This window comes from Aegilops tauschii, chromosome 3 (genome assembly GCF_002575655.3).
Source record: "Aegilops tauschii subsp. strangulata cultivar AL8/78 chromosome 3, Aet v6.0, whole genome shotgun sequence".
NCBI classification, from domain to species: Eukaryota; Viridiplantae; Streptophyta; class Magnoliopsida; order Poales; family Poaceae; genus Aegilops; species Aegilops tauschii.
In genome coordinates, this window is record NC_053037.3 from 138,247,879 (window position 1) to 138,266,679 (window position 18,801).

General features: G+C 47.6%; 2 protein-coding genes, 1 long non-coding RNA gene and 2 other non-coding genes across 5 annotated transcripts; 4 read left to right on the top strand and 1 right to left on the bottom strand.

Annotated features, from left to right (window-relative positions):
- The first annotated feature begins 710 nt into the window (after positions 1 to 710).
- Positions 711 to 6,592, top strand: LOC109768928 (auxin-responsive protein IAA3). The gene is made up of 5 exons (XM_020327660.4): positions 711 to 1,199; positions 1,919 to 2,157; positions 2,911 to 2,986; positions 5,268 to 5,329; positions 6,242 to 6,592. Exons 1-5 carry the CDS (start codon positions 904 to 906, stop codon positions 6,280 to 6,282), a joined length of 714 nt encoding a protein of 237 aa, XP_020183249.1. The 5' UTR covers positions 711 to 903; the 3' UTR covers positions 6,283 to 6,592.
- A 6,637-nt stretch (positions 6,593 to 13,229) lies between these two features.
- TRNAK-UUU (transfer RNA lysine (anticodon UUU)) lies at positions 13,230 to 13,301 on the top strand. Its single transcript has one exon. It is a non-coding gene; the product is annotated as a tRNA-Lys (tRNA).
- Positions 13,302 to 13,444: 143 nt separating this feature from the next.
- On the top strand, positions 13,445 to 13,516 carry TRNAK-UUU (transfer RNA lysine (anticodon UUU)). Its single transcript has one exon. It is a non-coding gene; the product is annotated as a tRNA-Lys (tRNA).
- A 1,302-nt stretch (positions 13,517 to 14,818) lies between these two features.
- Positions 14,819 to 15,301, bottom strand: LOC109768929 (uncharacterized). Its single transcript, XM_020327661.1, has one exon. It carries the CDS (start codon positions 15,299 to 15,301, stop codon positions 14,819 to 14,821), a length of 483 nt encoding a protein of 160 aa, XP_020183250.1.
- A 522-nt stretch (positions 15,302 to 15,823) lies between these two features.
- Positions 15,824 to 17,154, top strand: LOC120976554 (uncharacterized). Its single transcript, XR_005772294.3, has 2 exons — positions 15,824 to 16,269; positions 16,613 to 17,154. It is a non-coding gene; the product is annotated as an uncharacterized lncRNA (long non-coding RNA).
- Positions 17,155 to 18,801: the final 1,647 nt, after the last annotated feature.

An 18,801-nucleotide genomic window follows, 5' to 3' on the forward strand; every position in this document is an offset into this window, starting at 1 on the left:
CCCAGAGCTTGCTGAAATCCTTGTGTGCCCGTGGGCAGTCCAGCTGGCTGCATAGATGAAAGTGCAAAATTGCACATCCAGCTTGACAACAAGTATATGGTGAGCATGCTGAATGATACGGGAAAGAATTTATCTGCTGTGCTCCGAGCTCGTCAGAATTATAGGGTTAGTTGGGTTCGTCGCTTCACTAATGATGCGGCTCATGCGCTAACAAAGGAGGGAGTTAGTAATGAACTATATAAGCTATGGTTCCACATTCGGTCTCATTGTATTTTGCATTGTTTTGGCAGAGATTCCTCATGTTTTGGAATAAAAAACAAAGCATGTTACCTTCAAAAATAAACAGAAAATACAGGTTCCACACACAAAAATATGGTTGTATTTTTGTTACGTTGTCAAATTCACTCGACTGTGTTTACGCCAAAAAAATACTAGTATATTCTAAAATAAGGTTTGAGTAGATAGTAAAAATCTGACATTTTTCCTTCTTTAAATATGGGATGAACCGGAGTTTTCACTGTTTTTACATCCAATTGACCCAAATGTATGAACCGTGCCGTAAAATAATTCCTAGTTATTCTTTTTTTTTATTTGTTGTTGTCATCAGTTTTACAAAAAAGAATTACTAGAAAATGGGGAAGATATTAAAACGCATTAAACAGCCCATGGGCAATCAAAAGCATCAAACAGCCACACCCCACTCTGCTACAGTCTACAGTCTCTAGTCTAGTTCCTGCTGCTACTACCACCACCACTACCACGGCACCACCACACTTGCTCGTCTCCCTCTGCCTCTCCCCTCCCTCCTATAGCAATCAAACCACCAGCTCCACTCCCCCCTCCTCTCCTCCGTCCTCCCCCTCCCCCTCCTGCTACTCCCCAGTTCATGTCCTGCTGCTTCCCATGTCGCCGCCTCTCGAGCTCGACTACATAGGCCTCTCGGCCGCCGCCGGCGGCCGCCCGGACGACGACCTGAAAGGCACCGAGCTCCGCCTCGGACTTCCCGGCTGCGAGTCCCCGGACCGCCGCCCGGTCGCCGCCACCACCACACTCGACCTGCTGCCCGCCAAGGGCGCCAAGCGAGGGTTTTCGGACGAGGTCGTGCCGCCTGCGCCGGTTTCCGCCGCCGGGAAAGACAAGGACGCGTCCGGGGATGAGAAGGACAAGAAGGTCGCCGCCCCGCCGCAGCCTGCTGCCAAGTAGGCGCCTTTCTCCCCTGCGAATTTTGTGGATTTGACTGTTTCATGGTGTTCTGCCGAGTTTTGCGGGATGCGGGGGGTTGGAGCGCGAATGGGTGGAGGAAGTGATGCGTAAAAATTTGGGAAAATACGTGGTGGGTTAGTACGAGACGGTGATTTAGTTTGCTTGGAACCTCCGAAAAGCTGTAATTTGGTAGCCGTTGCATGCATTTGAGGGAATTCCGTCTGTCGAGGCGGAAAAACCCTCTTTTTTGGGTGCGAATTTGGTGCCGAAGGGTCCATTTTGCGGTTCTTCCGTTGCTGTTTGTGGGCGCACTCGGCTTGATCTATTAGGTTCAGGAGCGTGGAGGGGTAGAGATTCATTCACTGAAGAGTCTTTTTACAATTTTGCTGTGAAATTAGACTTCAATCCCCCTCCCCTCCTCCTTTTTTTTCTAACTTTATTGGATGTGTGATTTTGTTCTTTGAAATTTCATGGGGAAACTAAGGAAGGCCTCACATGCAAATATGCACACTAAGGTTTGAACTGGAATGGTCAATTTGGGTCTACCTTTAATTTCAAGGTTTACCAAGTTTGTAGTGCTTTGAGTTGTTTTCGAGGGTATGTTTCGTTTGAACATACCCGGTTGCTTTCAACTCGTGTTCATAACTTCATATAGCCAAACGAAATGCTGGGTCGGCTCCATTGCCAGTTCTTACTCTGAATTGCCGATGCACAGGGCTCAGGTGGTGGGATGGCCACCAGTCCGCAGCTATCGCAAGAGCACGATGGCAACCACCACCAACCAGCTGAAGAGCAGCAAGGAGGATTCTGACACGAAGCAGGGGCAAGAGTTTCTGTATGTCAAGGTCAGCATGGATGGTGCGCCTTACCTGAGGAAGGTTGACCTCAAGACATACAAGAACTACAAGGGCATGGTTGTGGGGCTAGGGAAAATGTTCATTGGCTTCAGGACAGGTGAGGCTGCTTGGATCCTTGGCAAATTGTTGCTGTTTTAATCTGCACCTGAATTTGAATTGGGGTAGAAGAAATGCATCGTTGCACACATCTCGTTTCGCTGAAGAAATAACCAATTACTCTGTTTGGAAATGTTCTACTCCCTCCGATCCAAATTAGTACTAAAGCTGCGTCAATTAATTTGGATCGGAGGGAGTAGCAAATTCTAGGTTTATGAAATTGACGAAGAAGACTCTTTTTCAGGGCCGGCTAAATTGGTTAGTGTGGTGTAACCAGTTTCGAGGCTTCGCATCTAATTTGGCCATGCTATTTGTGTGCATATTTGTTTCGCTAGATACCTAGTTTCAGCATATATTATTACCGGTGGAGCAAATATTCTCTTCTAATTCAAGGAACTTTTATTGTGTTTAATATTGTTTGATGAAGCAACTAGCAGTGTAGATTGGACTATGTCATAAAATGCCTAATGTTTAGGCTAGCATTCGCTAAGGGTCTGTAAATAACTAAATATCACTCAATTATTCATAAGCCTTTGATAAACAGCAATTTCCCTATAACCTCTTCATACCCATTTTGTGCTTCAAGGTCAGACATCAAACCTACTAATTTAAGAACGTAAATTGCAGAAAGGTGTATATCTAGGGACATAAAATTTACCAACATACAATGCTTTGTTGAGAAATTCAGTGTAAGGTGGTCCTTTCTCCGGCAGTTTTAACCTTACATGTGGTACTGGGTCTAATTCTGTACCAGGGAAGGATGGTGAATATGTGATGACTTACGAAGACAAGGATGGAGACTGGATGCTGGTTGGTGACGTCCCATGGGAGTAAGTACATTGTCTGATCTAATTGGAATAACAACAAGCGTAGAAATGAGAACTTTGAATGATAGTTTGGGTTCTGTAGTATAACTTTTGAAGGGCAGCCCGGTGCATGTAGCTCCCGCTTGCGCAGGGTCCGGGGAAGGGTCCAACCACTTTGGGTCTATTGTACGCAGCCTTTCCCTACATTTCTGTAAGAGGCTGTTTCCAGGACTTGAACCCGTGACCTCATGATCACAAGGCAGCAGCTTTACCACTGCGCCAAGGCTTCCCTTCCTGTAGTATAACTTTTGAAGGATGATAAAAATGATAGTGTGCCAAATAAATGTTTTTTACTAGTTTATTGTGTATACATACATGCACCCAGATAAAATGAACTCGTTCTGTACAGCAGCCATGATTAGAGTATCTCTCAAGTCCATCTAACCTGTTCCAATTTTTTATAGAATGCATGCAGTCAACCTCTTCAAACTCTGACACAGATATACTAAAATTTTATTTTATTTTCACCTAAAATTGTGCCATTAGTTTTTAAAAGCTTTGCTATTAGGAAAAACAGTGGTCTAAGCAATTTATTGGAGATAGCATTGACGCCAAAAGAACCAGTAAAAAGGAACGGACCTAGTTTTTTTTTTAGAAAAGGAGGATGACCCCCGGCCTCTGCATCTGGGCGATGCATACGGCCACTTTATTAATTATTCTCACAAGACCTTACAAAGTCATACAACAGTAAGACTAAAGCCGCTGTCTAAGCAACAAACTGTCGCTACACCTATCCAGTTGATGAAGGGGCGCAGATAGCCTGGGCCTGATACCAAACAGACATCGCAGCCAAGCCTAACATCTAAGACCCGAGACCCCAACCTAGCCACTTGCCGGGTCTGGGACACACACTGGTCCGGCGTGCTCTCAGAGGCCGCCGCCGCCAACTGCCACCGCTCCATCTTCAGAACTGTACTGATGCATCAACCTTGCTCGGTCCAGCTATCGTCGACGCCACCACGGCGCCCAACGGCACCTCCTCCCTGTGCGCAAACAGCTGAACACGTCGCCGTCGCCACTGATACACCTCAGCGCCATGCTGCCAAGTACCACCAGCCGACACAGCTTGAAGTCCTTGGAGGATCTGTCGTGCGTAGCACCTGCCGACCAGGCATGACCAAGCGTAGCACCTGTCGATCAGGCATGACTTGACATCTCCACCGAAGCTCCGTGCAAGACGAAGCCGCTCCACCTCCTGCTTCTGACTTCCAGCACTGCTCCACAAACGATGCTCCCAAGAGAGAAACGACACCGCAGTGCCGCCATCATCCGGTCTGGAACACCAGATCCTAGGGTTTCCCCCGGAGCAGTACGAGTGGGTCGACGGTAGTCACATGACGATGCCTTCATCAAGGTAACGACATGGAACGCCGCCATCGCCCGCCGTCGGCTCGGTTTTCACCGGAAACTACGTCTCCCCGACTCGCAGCTGGTGCTAGATGACGGATCCCGAGATCCGAACACCCAGCCTTAGGTCGACCACCTCTGACGGAAGAGATGACCACCACCGCCGGCTGCACCGGTCAGAACAGATCTGAACGAAGGTGCCGCCGACGAGACCACCAGGCCCTCCACGCCGCCATCGCCGATCTGAAGGCAGCACGCACGCCACCGCAGCCAAGCCGGCCGCCGCCGACCGCAGCCGCCGCCGCCGACTGAAGGGCCATCCGCAGCGCCCGCAGCCCTGGCCGCCGCCCGCGACTGGGCCGCCCGCCGCCTGCTACAGCCATCCGCCGCGCCGCAGATCCCAGATCGGTCGCGCCACCACACGCCTTGGGGTCCGCCCCACCCCGGAGACGCGCGCGAGAGGAGATCCCCCGCCACCGCCGTCGGCCCCCGGGCTTAGCCCGGCGGCATCCTCCGGCGGCGGCGGAGGGAGAGGAGGAGGGAGTTTGCGGCGGCGGCGGCTAGGTTTCTGGCTCCGCCCGAGTCGCCCTAGGGGGAGGACGACGCGGGGGCTAGGGTGAATAGTTGGACCTAGTAGCCCAGTACTAGTTACTTGGTTATCTTTTTATTATGTTGTAATTGCTCTAAATTCTATGGTCCTGGTGTTCTATTGCTGCATGTAGCATCTCATGTCTGAACAAGTAAAAGGGTTCTAATGCAGTCACTAACTCACTCTAGTTGTTCTTGTGGCACGTTAATTGTTACAATTCCGTTGTCAAGAAAACCATGAATATCTGGTGCATACCTGATACCTCCCCTACGAGCTTATCAAGTGATTGCTTCTTATTCGTAATTGCAGGATGTTCACCGAGTCTTGCCGGAGGATCAGGGTCATGAAAAGTTCAGATGTGATTGGACTTGGTATGTCCAATAGTGTTCCGTTCAGTAATACAGTTTTGTTTTAATTTCGCTGATGGCATGCCGTGCTTCTGCAGTTATTTTATTTAACCATTTGTCTGCACGTGTTACTGCTTTACTGCTCAAGCTGTTTCTCAGGCTTGCTTAATTATTTGAACTGCACTTAAGCGGGAAAGCGGTTTACTCTTGAAAAGACTCATTGTACTTGAAAGCTTGTTTAGAAGTTGGAGCTTAAATATCTGTACGGTCCCAGCATTAAATTGAGTGTTAGTTTGCTTTTATTTCTTTTAATTAGAATATACTCCCCATTCCAACTCCCTGTTGTTCTCTAGATGAGTAAGAAGCCTTGTGAGTTTTGGAAGTGTTTGGATATAGCCCATTCCTGGTCACTAGAGTTTAGAGAATCACAATCGTTTCCGTAATGCCATTTGAAGAACAGAATGTTGTGCTGGTAGTTGTAATCAAACCCTAGTTTGTCTGAGGGACACAGCATTAAATTTGCGTTTTCTAGCTCTGACCATAAACAATTGGAGTCTGGATTTGGTTGAGCCAAGAAATTCCTGGAAACCTAGTTAACAAGAAAAAAGAGCTAGTATTATGGATCAGAGAATTATAACAGGTTGACCTTGATTTGCACATTTCTTTTCCAATAACTATATATAATTTACAAATCAGAGTTAAAAACACATGCTGTGTTTGTTGATATATTTTGACGATTAAAGGCTCAAGCCTCGCAAAAGTTCTTTATGTACCTTGTCTCTATGTATGCTTTTGTTTTGCTACTTTGGAATGTTTCTCCAACAATGTAAGGTTTAAGTTCACTTGGGTAACCTGCACCATCCTACGTCAAGTACATTTCAAAATTCTACCTTGACAGTATGATGTCCGAACTGACTGTATCTGTTCTTTTTCCAGGAGTTACAAGGGCAGGGGTCAAGTCCAAGAATAAGAACTAAGACGGTCGCTGCCCACGGTTTGAAGACGAGGTCGCACATATCGTCTGTACTACTGCATGGTTTTCCTATCCCGCAAGTAAAATCACCCGTTACTCTACTGTTTAAGATTTGCGATATCTCCTAGAGACTTATGCTCTATATTTTGTTGTGCCCACGTTGTTGTACGCGTGTTATTTCCATCCGTGTAAATGGTTGGTATGCAGTGCGAGAGCTACTGCTGTGTTTGATGACCCCTATGTATTTTGCCACTCTTGTCCTGAACCGGTCGTTCGTCGTAAATGTGAAGGTTGCAAGACTATTATTTACCTGACGAACTTTGCTTGGGCACACCCTCCTAGAAAAGTTTACAGGTTTGGACGCAGATTAGAGTTTACCCCTTCGATAAAAAAAAGGGCGACATAGTCTTTTGTATCGAAATCAATCTATTCAGTACATTTGATCTGCAGGCTAACATGGCGGCAGTCTTTTTAAGTAGCTTTAAGATCTGTATAAACTTTTTAAGGGGGGCGTACCGAAGGGAAGCAAAACTCCTGGCTTGTTCCAAAGTTTTTGCTGTTCCAATTTGTTATACTGTTTGCGGATCAGTGGGCTGTTACTTTGTTACCCATTTCTTGTGAATCATAGGCAATTGCATGGTGAAACATCTCATCTATTCTTTGCCAGCAGCTGTGTAGCTGTTGCCGGGTGGGGACATGTACCACTGCACACGCCATTATCTTTTGAGGCCGTTCATCATGGTTGTCCCATAGAGTGGTACTAGTGGTGCTATGGCCTAAAAGGCTTCCTAACACCATCATTCAGGTAGTATAAAATGCGACGGCTGTGGAGGTTAATGATGGCTTATCATCCCTTGGAATCAGGCTTTCCATTGCCGGCCAGTATCTTCACCATGCAATTGGACAGAGATCAGTTAACAAAGTACCATCTCTGTTACTGATTTGAGTCTTGAGATCAGTTGGATGTTGAGTATGAGGATCCTAACCTTTTCAGTGAGTTTGAGGATGATAATCCCATGGACACCTCTGAGGGAGGAGGTGCTCCGGGGAATCAGGATGATACGGCTAAGAGTGATGATGATAAGGCCAAGGGGCCTTCTGGTCCGTCTGATTCTGGTGACACTACTCCTGTTGGGTCAACTGGTGCGGTCCCGACGAGCACCTTGCAGCTTGGTTCCTTGGGGGCGTTCTCGGCTCCGCCTAGGCTTTGGGGTGACCGAGTTGATACCGTGAGCCCTGTGGTGAGTCCGTGCGTGACGAAGCCTGTTGAGGTGGGAGGTGCCGAGGGGCAGGAGGCCCCTCCCTCTTCTCTTACCTTTCCTCCGGCTACGGCGGAGGTGGCTGCGACGGTGGTTTCGGTTGGAGGTGTTGGGCAGGAGGCCCGGCGCTCTGAGTTGCCGTCACTGTCGGTGCCGAGGGCGAGCTCGGCGTTCCCTCCCTTGAGGCCGGCTGCTTGTGGAGGGGTGGGCGTGCAGGAGGCCGCCGTATCCCCTCTGGCCAGGACGCGTTCGGCCTCGGAGGGCGGGTCAGGTGGAGTGGCCGTATCACCACACTCCCCGGATCGCCCTAGGCTGGTCTCGTCGGTCTCGGATGTTGGTGGGACTTCCGTGGACAAGCCGCGGGAGTTGGCGTCGTCCTGTGGTGCTGCGCCGGTCGTCCCGGCCGAGGTCACCGCTGTTGGGGGGCGGGCAGGAGGCCTTTCCCCTAGCAGAGCTTCGCGCGAGGAGGTCGTCGCCTTTGGTGGGATCCCGGATCCTGTCTCTGAGGGGAGGCGGATCAGCAGGAGGCTGCAGGAGCAGCCGGACGTTGATGACATGCAGTTGAGGTGTGCTATGAGGGCAGCCAAGCTGCGTGACGTCGAGATCTCCACCGATATGTATGTTATTAATTCGAATTCAATTTTGCATTTTACCAATGATGAGATTGTTCACAATGCAAGCCAACTAGGATTATCACTTGGTAATAATGATATAGAGATATCGAGGTTTGTTAATGACATTCTTGATTTGGAAGCTGAACGAGCGTTAGAAATGATTCGTCACATAGCTGCCGTTAAGCCTATGAATGAGTCGGAGATTGATGCGCTTGGGGTTAGGGTTCTTGATGGTTTGTGTGCCGATCTTGACCCTGCGGTACCGGAGACGAAGGAGGAGGAAGGGTATGCCTACCCTGAGATCTCTAACCATGTAGATGAGTCTTTGGTGATTGCGGCAGAGCCCGAGTGTGGTGTCCGATCTGATGATCGCATTAAGCCTAAACGAACTTGGAAACGGAAGGTTTATCCGGTTTCGGCTGTGCGTAGAAGTGCTAGGATCCGTACCTCTAAAAAATTTCATGATGAAATATGAGAGGCATTTTCTGGAATAGCAGAGGTCTTAAAGACTTGGCTAAAAGAAGGTTTCTAGCAGATGCTTCTCTTGAACATCATTTGGACTTTATTGCTCTGTCTGAAACTGGAAGAGGCAACTTCACTCCACATTTTCTTAGTACTTTATCTCGGGGGGTAGATTTCGACTGGCATTGCCTCCCCCTTCGAGGAAGATCCGGTGGGATTTTACTTGGGGTTAAGTGTGAAACTTTGGAAGTTCGGAGTGTAGTTTTGGGAGAGTTTGCGGTAAAGTTTCGGGTCAGAACTAAGGCCGATGGATTTGATTGGGCTTTGGTCGCGGTTTACGGAGCCGCGCAACCAGAACTCAAGCCAGATTTCTTGGCCGATCTGGTCCATGTCTGCGGTAATGAGCAGCTCCCTGTTTTAATGGGGGGTGATTTCAACATTATTCGAAGAAGGGAGGAAAAGAATAATGAGAATTTTGATGGCAGATGGTCGTTTATGTTCAATACTATCATTGAAAGCTTGGATCTCAGAGAGATAGATCTCTCGGGTAGGAAATTCACTTGGGCTAACTCGTTACCGGTGCCGACTTTTGAGAAGCTTGACCGGGTTTTAGCTAGTGTCGAATGGAAATAGAAGTTTCCCCTGGTAACAGTGCAGGCGTTGACTCGAGGGATCTCGGATCACACGCCGCTACTAGTTGACTCGGGAGCTCAAACTCATGTGGGTAACAAGAATATTTTCTCATTTGAACTTGCTTGGTTTGAAAGAGAAGGTTTCCTCGAGTTGTTAGCTAGAGAGTGGGCTAAAGACTCAGGAGGAAGGTCACCCATTGAGAGATGGCAATGCAAGATTCGTCATCTTCGAAGGTTCCTTCGTGGATGGGCTAAGCATACGCATGGGATATATAAGGCGGTGAAGGAGCGACTCCTTCTACTTATCCAGACCCTTGAAGTAAAAGCTGAAACTTCTATCTTAGGTACCAGTGAGCTGGAAACTAAGATGGAGGCTGAGTTGTGGCTGAAAGAGCTTCTCCGTGAGGAGGAATTGAAGTGGGCATTGCGCGCTAAGGTTCGCAAAATCGTCCAAGGCGAGGATAATACTCAATTCTTTCACATGATTGCTAATGGGAAGCATCGTAAGAAGAGAATTTTCCAATTAGAACAAGACGAAGGAACGATAGTTGGTCAAGAGAACCTCAAAGTTTACATTACCAACTATTATAAGCAGTTGTTTGGACCTCCGGAAGAGAATTTTGTGTCTTTGGACGAGTCAAGGGTTGAGGATGTTCCTCAACTTGAGACTGTCGAGAATGAGATTTTGACTGCTCCCTTTACGGAGAAAGAGGTGTTTGAGGCCATCGCACAAATGGAAAATAATAAGGCTCCAGGACCGGATGGATTTCCGGCGGAGTTTTATAGAAAGTGTTGGCACTTCATTAAGGGAGACCTGTTGCCGATGTTTCATCAGTTTTTTAATGGTCAGCTTCATTTGTTTAAGCTGAATTTTGGAACGATAACTCTTCTTCCTAAGAAGACAGAGGCCGTTCGCATTGAGCAGTTCAGGCCTATATGTCTGCTTAATGTTAGTTTCAAAATATTCACCAAGGTTGGGACGAACAGACTTACGCAGATTGCGCATTCAGTTGTGCAACCGTCCCAGACAGCTTTCATGCCAGATAGAAATATCCTTGAAGGGGTTGTCGTCTTGCATGAAACGCTCCATGAGATTCACTCAAAAAAACTAGATGGCGTTGTTTTTAAAGTGGATTTTGAAAAAGCATACGATAAAGTTAAATGGCCTTTCCTTCAACAGGTTCTGCGTATGAAAGGATTTGACACGGCCTGGAGAAACCAGATTGAATCCTTTACGCAAAAAGGGAGTGTTGGGATTAAAGTGAATGGCGATATAGGTCACTATTTCCAGACTCACAAAGGGTTAAGGCAAGGAGATCCCATGTCACCGATCCTATTCAACATAGTGGTTGATATGCTGACTATTTTAATAGGACGGGCTAAGGATGCGGGGCAGGTAGGTGGCCTGGTTCCGCATTTAGTTGATGGCGGTATCTCCATCCTTCAGTATGCTGATGATACTATCATCTTCATGGAGCATGACTTGGCGAAAGCGAGAAATATGAAGCTTCTGTTATGCTTATTTGAACAATTGTCCGGGCTCAAAATTAACTTCCACAAGAGCGAATTGTTCTGTTTTGAAAGAGCTAATGATGACCAGGAGGCGTATAAACAATTGTTCGGATGTGAGTTGGGCACGTTACCGTTCACGTATTTAGGTATACCCATCCATCATCGTAAGCTGACTAGCAAAGAGTGGAAATGCATCGAGGATCGTTTCGAGAAGAAACTGAGCTGTTGGAAAGGGAAGCTCATGTCATATGGAGGGCGATTAATTTTGATTAATTCGGTCCTCACCAGTATGCCTATGTTTCTTCTATCCTTTTTCGAAGTCCCGGTGGGTGTCAGGAAGAGGCTAGACTTCTATCGATCTCGATTCTTTTGGCAGAGTGATGAGCTTAAACGAAAGTATAGGCTTGCTAAATGGGATATAATCTGTAGACCGAAGGACCAAGGGGGTCTAGGTATTGAAAATCTGAAAGTCAAAAACAGATGTCTCCTTAGCAAGTGGCTGTTTAAACTTTCGTCCGAGACGGAGGCTACTTGGGCTCAGATTTTGCGAAATAAGTATCTTCAGTCTAAAACCTTGGCCCAGGTGACAGTGAGGCCGACCGACTCACCATTTTGGAAAGGATTGATGAGAGTCAAGCCACTCTTTTTCAACAGGACAAGGTTCTTAGTCGGAAATGGAGCTAATACGAGGTTCTAGGAGGATACGTGGCTTCGGTGGACTCCCCTTGCACTTCAATATCCTTCTCTGTACAACGTTGTTCAACGTAGAGAAGCTTACGTTGCAACCGTTCTACAATCCACTCCCCTCAATATTAGTTTTCGGAGGACGCTAGTTGGAAATCGTTGGGAGGCCTGGGTTCATCTTGTAAGACGTTTGATGGATGTACAGTTGTCTCAGCAGCCAGATCAGTTGTATTAGAAACTAACTAAGAACGGCGTGTTCTCGGCCAAATCCATGTATCTGGACGTCATAAACTCTAGCGTCATTCCTTCCTCGAAGCAAGTTTGGAAAGTAAAGGTACCTTTGCGAATCAAAGTGTTTATGTGGTTCATGCATAAACAAGTTATTTTGACTAAGGATAATCTGGCAAAACGCAATTGGGTGGGTTCTGCTAGATGTAGTTTTTGTGACCATAACGAAACTATCAAACACCTCTTTCTTGATTGTTCGCTCGCTAAGATTCTATGGTGGTCGATTCATATTGCTTTTAATATTAATCCGCCTACGTCCATCAACATGTTATTTGGAACGTGGCTTGATGGGGTTGATTCCGATACAGCGAGGCACATTCGCGTTGGCGTTTGTGCTTTATTATGGGCAGTCTGGAACTGCAGAAATGATTTGGTTTTTAACAGATCAACGAACATTCATTTTTTGCAGGTTATCTTCAGGGCCACAGCGTTGATCCGTATGTGGTCGCTACTCACTCCGACGGAGGCCAGGGAGCGTTTGGTTACTGCGTCTACCCGATGAGAGATGGTAGCTCGAGATATTTTCAACCGGTTTGGATGGCGGTCATGTAATAGGATAGACATGTAGTGCTCCTATTTTTTTGCCAGCCGGTTGTGGCTTTTCTGTTTAGCTCTTATGAGCGTTTTTTTTTTTTCATACTTCAAGACTTGAAGACTTGTTGCTGGTTTTTATTAATAATATGAGCCGTATGCATCTTTCTGATGCAGAGGCTGGGGTAAAACCCCTTTTCGAAAAAGAAAAAAAACCTACAGTACGTAGTAGAAAGTGTAGAAACGATGCTCCACTTTGGCCTCCTTTCCTGTCGTTTCCTATTCCTCCTTTCCCCTTGCATATCCGCTGGTTGGTTGGTGTGCATGTGAAGCAGCGGCGGGATCAGGATCGAACCCTTCAGAACACAGGTCCCTGTCCTAGTTTAACCCGGAAGACGAATGAATCAGCGTTGGCATGCACTTGCTTACCTGTGCCAGGTGGCTGTTTTCCAGGACAACTGTGGAGTACACGATTCTGCTTTGATGCTGATCAGGCTGGAAAACCGGTTAACTAACGATAAACCGGTCGAAAACCACCACTACTTGCTGAGCAGCAGAGACAAGATACCCCACATGCACCACTGTAAAGAAAGGCTCATCGAGGTAGCACGTTGACGTCATCATCGTCGCTTCTCCTTGAGAACCATCATCGACTTCCCTTCTCTCTGAGCGAGCGAGGGAGCGACTCCGCCTTCCCGGCAGACGACCACCGACGCAACCCAATCCGTAGAAGAAGTGCGAAGCCACATGGAGATCAATGCCAATCACTCAGCCACCGGCGACAGGGACGACGCAGCTTCGATTTTGGCGGAGAGCTACGAAGGAGACCTATGCAAGGCCGACGCTGCGGAAGATCACTGAACAGACTTCCCCCGAGTGTGCCCTCAGCTCAGAGAATCCATTCAGCCAGCACAACCACTTGTCGCATCTTCTGCTCACATATAACTCTCGGCAGGCAAATGCAAGCAAGCCGACCTAGCTCAGTGGTAGAGCGCGTGGCTTTTAACCACGTGGTCGTGGGTTCGATCCCCACGGTCGGCGTTTAACTACGGTTCTTTTTACCCCCGAACACTTCTCGGCAAATTAGCGTTCGCCTGCACTTGCTTCCCTCTGCCCGGTGGCTGTTTCGGGCAGATACTTCAATATCGTATATTGAATCTTATTTCATTGCAATTGGTAATCAGGCCGACCTAGCTCAGTGGTAGAGCGCGTGGCTTTTAACCACGTGGCCGTGGGTTCGATCCCCACGGTCGGCGATTTGATTTTGTTTTTACTTTATTTCGATTTGTTTTTTTAACTTTATTTCGATTTGTTCAGGCAGGACAGGACCACTGCCTAGTAGGATTTTTTGTTCATTTGGAATGCTTTGGTGAAAGATCCCCACGGTCGGCGATATTTTTTGACCTTTTCCGACTTGTTTCTTTTTCCCGGTTAGTAGTGGTACCTAGTAGGACTTGGAATCCTTTGGCGTGAAAGGTCCCTTTGTTCCTCCGTGGTCCTGCCCTGCCACTGTGCTGGTGTACGAGTATGCGCTAGCTAGCATTACTACCATCCTAGATCAACCTTTTATCTTTTCGTGCCTCATAAAGTTAGCTTAGTTTACTAGTAACGCAATGCCATGCCGTGTTCCTTTTGTTACGCCACCATTCATCAAGATTTCTTGCACCGCATCTTCGTTATAATATGTGAGGTGGTACGAAAGACCATGTCTGACTGTAATCCCCGAGCTCATGCTGTGCAAATGGTTATCCGTATATATGAGGTGGTACGAAGTGGGATCGATCACCGGACGGACGCATTTGACATTTGCTTTGGGTCCATCACCGCGATTGAAGTCTGTAAAATTTGTCCACCGCGCGCATGCGCTCTGAACCAGTCTGAACCCAGAGGCAGGCGGTGGTGCCCCCTGCTCCGATGCAGCGTCAGAGCCCAGGTGCCGCGCTGTCGCCTCCAGCAGGAGCTCGGGAGGGCCTAGGGCCAGGGCATGCCTGTCTCACCATGAGTTGCTTTTCGCAGGCACAGTAGTTGTTCGTGTAGACGTCGTACCCTTGTCTCGGCTTCCACCGACCCCGCGGTTTGCTTTGCTCGAGCCTTATGCCAACTATCTCAAACGGACGTCCGTTTTGTTCAGATTCTGTCCGTTTGGATAGGGCAATGAGGTCGTGTCCGGGCCTGTCCTGGGATGCGGTGGCTGTGCGTTCAGCGCGCGGACGCATTCTTTGACCTTATCCTGTCCGTCACGGCAAAAAATGCCCATATATATATATATATATATATATATATATATATATATATATATATATATATATATATATATATATATATATATATATATTCATATTTCAACGTTTAAAACAAGTTTGCATGTCTAAATATTAATTGTCTGAAAATAAAAATAGTTTTACAACCCAATCAAAATTGTCTCTAATAAAATAGTTTTACAACCAAATCCAAATTGTCTTGAATGAGCATAAATGAACCAATACATCTATTGGTTGCCAATGTGAGTCCACACGTGCTCAACAAAGTCATTTTGAAGATCCAAATGAGTGTGCCAATCACGCACGATGAAATTGGACAAACTGTTGAAACGTGGTCGGTTCTTGGTGCATGGGCTCAACATTTTCACCTTGAAAATCAAATCCTTGGTCGAAGATCCTGTCATCACGCTCGTTCTCGACGATCATGTTGTGCATGATCACACAAGCAGTCATCACCTCCCAAAACTTCCCTTCATCCCATGTCAGTGCAGGGTTTCGAACGATACCCCATCGGGATTGAAGCACACCAAAAGCACATTCCACATCCTTTATAGCACTCTTTTGCATTTGGGCAAATCTCTTTCTTTTCTCACCTTGGGGGTTCGAGATTGTCTTCATAAAAGTTGACCACTGAGGATATATACCATCAGCTAGGTAGTATCCCTTGTTGTACTGGTGGCCGTTGATCTCAAAGTTCACAGGTGGGGAGTGGCCTTCTGCAAGCCTTGCAAAGACTGGAGAACGCTGCAGCACGTTGATATCATTGTGAGAACCCGCCATGCCGAAGAAAGAATGCCATATCCAAAGATCCTGCGAAGCCACCGCTTATAATATGACAGTGCACGCTTTGACATGCCCCTTGTACTGGCCCTGCTAAGCAAATGGACAGTTCCTCCACTCCCAGTGCATACAATGTATGTTGCCAAGCATGCCTGGAAAGCCTCTAGCTGCGTTAGACGCCAACAATCTCTCTGTATCAGCGGCATTTGGCTGCCTCAAGTACTCAGGGCCAAACACTGCCACCACTCACCCCGGGCATAAAAACCGAAAACCAAAAACCGAACCCGAAGAGACCGAGACCGAACCCGAAAAGACCGAACAAGAAAAGACCGAATAAAAAACGGTCAGCATAAATAAATAAAAGACCGAATTTGTTACGGTCTGTTCGGTCCTGCTGTTTCTAAGACCGAATAGCCCGTAAAGACCGAATAAATAAAAGCCCATACATACGAGTTTAGCAAAGGCCCAACTCATGAGCGAGATACACACACACCTCACCTCAGACCTCACGCCCTAGGCCTCACCTCACGATTGGAACGAGCAGGCAGCATCGGCTTCATTCCCGTTCCCCATTTTCTCTCCCACGACAAACCCTAGCCGCCGGCCACCGGCCGCCGCTGTGACCCGATGCCCCATCCCCTGTGAGCCCGTGACGACTGATGACCACCGCACCGAGGCGCCGCTCACCCTGACCGATGAATCCTAGCGCCCATAGCTGCGCCCAGGACCGGTGAGGCGGTGAGCCGGTGACGACCACGACCAGCGTCCAGGCCGTCAACCGCCGTGCCCCCGTGCGTCGCGCCACGCCGCCAACTCCGACCCTCCTGCGTCGCTCCTCAACCACGACGCCGACCCCGACCAGGCGACCACCATCTAGGTTGCAGTTCATCACCACCTCGTCCTCTTCCACGCTGGTCGCCGGCTCGCCGCCTACTGTCCTTGTTCCATGCTCCACCTCGCAGCTGAAGGTGAGCAAGCTATCTCATATCTCTATGTGCATCAAACTCATTTGTGGTGTTCATGTTCTGTGATGTCTAGATTTTGTTTAGATGTTCATGTCCTGTGATGTACAAATTCTGTGATGTTTATGTTCTACGATGTCCAGATTTTGTGATGTCCATATTCTGCGATGTCCAGGTTTTGTGTTGTACAAACTCATTTATGAGTTGTTTGTGGTAGATGTCCAGATTTTGCTCATGTCAATGTTGCTGCCTGCTTGCAGGTGTTTGCTTGTATGTGCTGCTGTTGAAATAATTGTCTTTTTGTTGGTTTGTATGTTGAAATAACGAGTAGCTTTCTCTTTTTTTGTAGATGCTATCTATAGCAGAATCTGAAAGTCATGATAAGGAGTTGAATGGGAAAGATGATGAAGATATGATTCTAGAGGCAGAGGCGGATGCAGAAGCAACTGCTGCTGCAGAAGCAGGGGACGAATCAGTCTATCACCATAGCAGATCTCTAACTCCGCACATAGCATTTGTCACTTTTAGTCTATCACCATAGCTAGCAAATTATGAAATTTGATTGAATACTTGACTTGTTGCAGAGTTGATTGAAGAATTTGGTGACAAGGTGAAGGGAAAGCGTAAGGGTGTTGTTGCTTCTTCCATGGCCAAGTCAAACAAGTGTCCAAGTCGACCAACAAAGTGACGTCCATGTCTACTCATGGTTGAACTAAAATCATGTGGAACGTATGCTGTTTTAGTTTCATCTTGTACTTGTGATTTGTGACTTGAGAATTGAGAACTGAGAGTGAGACTGTGAGACCTTAATGTTTGTTGTTTGCCGCTGAATTGAAATCATGTACTGGACTTGGTTTGCTTCATGTCAAGTGCTATGTTGTCAAGTACGAAGAGGTGATGTGTTTGCTGCTTGTCAATTCCATGGGCTGATGTTACTTGATCTTCTTACTTTTTGCTGTCAAATATAAACACGTGTTGTCTCTGTACAAACACATTTGTATACACATATACCTCTGTACTCTATGTAGTTTGCATACAACTGTTACTGGAAGTAATATAAATCTAAGTTCTAGCAATTAATTTGGTCTGTTTGGTCGGGACCGAAGACCGAATAGTAAAGACCGAAGACCGAATAGTAAAGAACTGAAAAGACCGAAATTATTTCGGTCTTTAATTATGGAAGACCGAACTTTTGAAAGACCGAAAAGACCGGACCGAACAAACCGAAAAGACCGAACGCCCGGGAAAATGTGGACTGAGGGAGTCCTGGACTAAGGGGTCCTCGGGCGTCCGGCCTGTTAACCATGGGCCGGACTGATGGGCTGTGAAGATACGAAGGCCGAAGACTGCACCCCGTGTCCGGATGAGACTCTCCTTGGCGTGGAAGGCAAGCTTGGCGACCGAATATGTAGATTCCTTTCTTTGTAACCGACCTTGTGTAACCCTAGATCCTCCCGGTTTCTATATAAACCAGAGAGCTTAGTCCGGATGGACATAAACTCATTACCATAGTCATACATGCTAGACTTCTAGGGTTTAGCCATTATGATCTCGTGGTAGATCAAATCTTGTAATACTCATATTCATCAAGATCAATCAAGCAGGAAGTAGGGTATTACCTCCATAGAGAGGGCCCGAACCTGGGTAAACATTGTGTCCCCTGTCTCCTGTTACCATCGAGCTTAGACGCACAGTTCGGGACCCCCTACCCGATATCCGCCGGTTTTCACACCAACATTGGTGCTTTCGTTGAGAGTTTCACTGTGTCGTCCTCAAAAGGTTCGATGGCCCCTTCAATCGTCAACAATGACGCTGTCCAAGGAGAAACCTTCCTGCCCGGACAGATCTTCGTGTTCGGCGGCTTCGCGCTGCGGGCCAACTCGTTTGGCCACCTGGAGCAGATCGATAGCTACGCCCCTGGCCATCAGGTCAGGTTTGGGAGCTTGAACTACGTCGCGGACATCCGTGGAGATTTGACCTTCGCTGGATTCGAGACCGCGACAGCCGCTCCTGGTCACCTTGATGAACATGACCTAAATCTATCGTCAGACCGCATCCAGGAGATAGCTCCTGTAACTGCTCTGGCCCTAGATCCGGAGCACACAGCGCCATCCAAGGACGGGAGGCTCAACGCCACCACGGAGGCCACAGATTCCACGGCGTTGGAGCCGAACATAGACCTAAAGTCACACGACGTCTTTGTCACCGGAACTCCGGACTCGTCTCTGGTCATAAATTCCGAGCCATGTGCATCCGCGGACGCCGAACTTGATCGCTTATCGATCTTTGAGTTTAGCGCCGCAGACATCTTCCAGCATTCGCCCTTGGGCGATGTGCTAAATTCGTTAAGAAATATGTCCTTGGCGGGGGATTCACAGCCGAATTATGTCCGGTTCGAGCTGGAGGCTGATGATGGGGGAGAATTTCGCTTCCCACCCACCACCCACTTCATAGCCACTGTCGAAGACTTAACCGACACGCTTGACTATGACTCCAAAGACATCGACGGTATGGACGACGATGCCGGAGACGAGGAGG

Excerpts from the sequence above, each read along its gene's own strand:
- LOC109768928 (XM_020327660.4), top strand. The coding sequence starts at position 904 with ATGTCGCCGCCTCTCGAGCTCGACTACATAGGCCTCTCGGCCGCCGCC. Across the intron at positions 1,200-1,918 it reads CCGCCGCAGCCTGCTGCCAA|GGCTCAGGTGGTGGGATGGC; the intron begins GTAGGCGCCTTT and ends GCCGATGCACAG. Across the intron at positions 5,330-6,241 it reads TTCAGATGTGATTGGACTTG|GAGTTACAAGGGCAGGGGTC; the intron begins GTATGTCCAATA and ends TTCTTTTTCCAG.
- LOC109768929 (XM_020327661.1), bottom strand. The coding sequence starts at position 15,301 with ATGGCGGGTTCTCACAATGATATCAACGTGCTGCAGCGTTCTCCAGTC.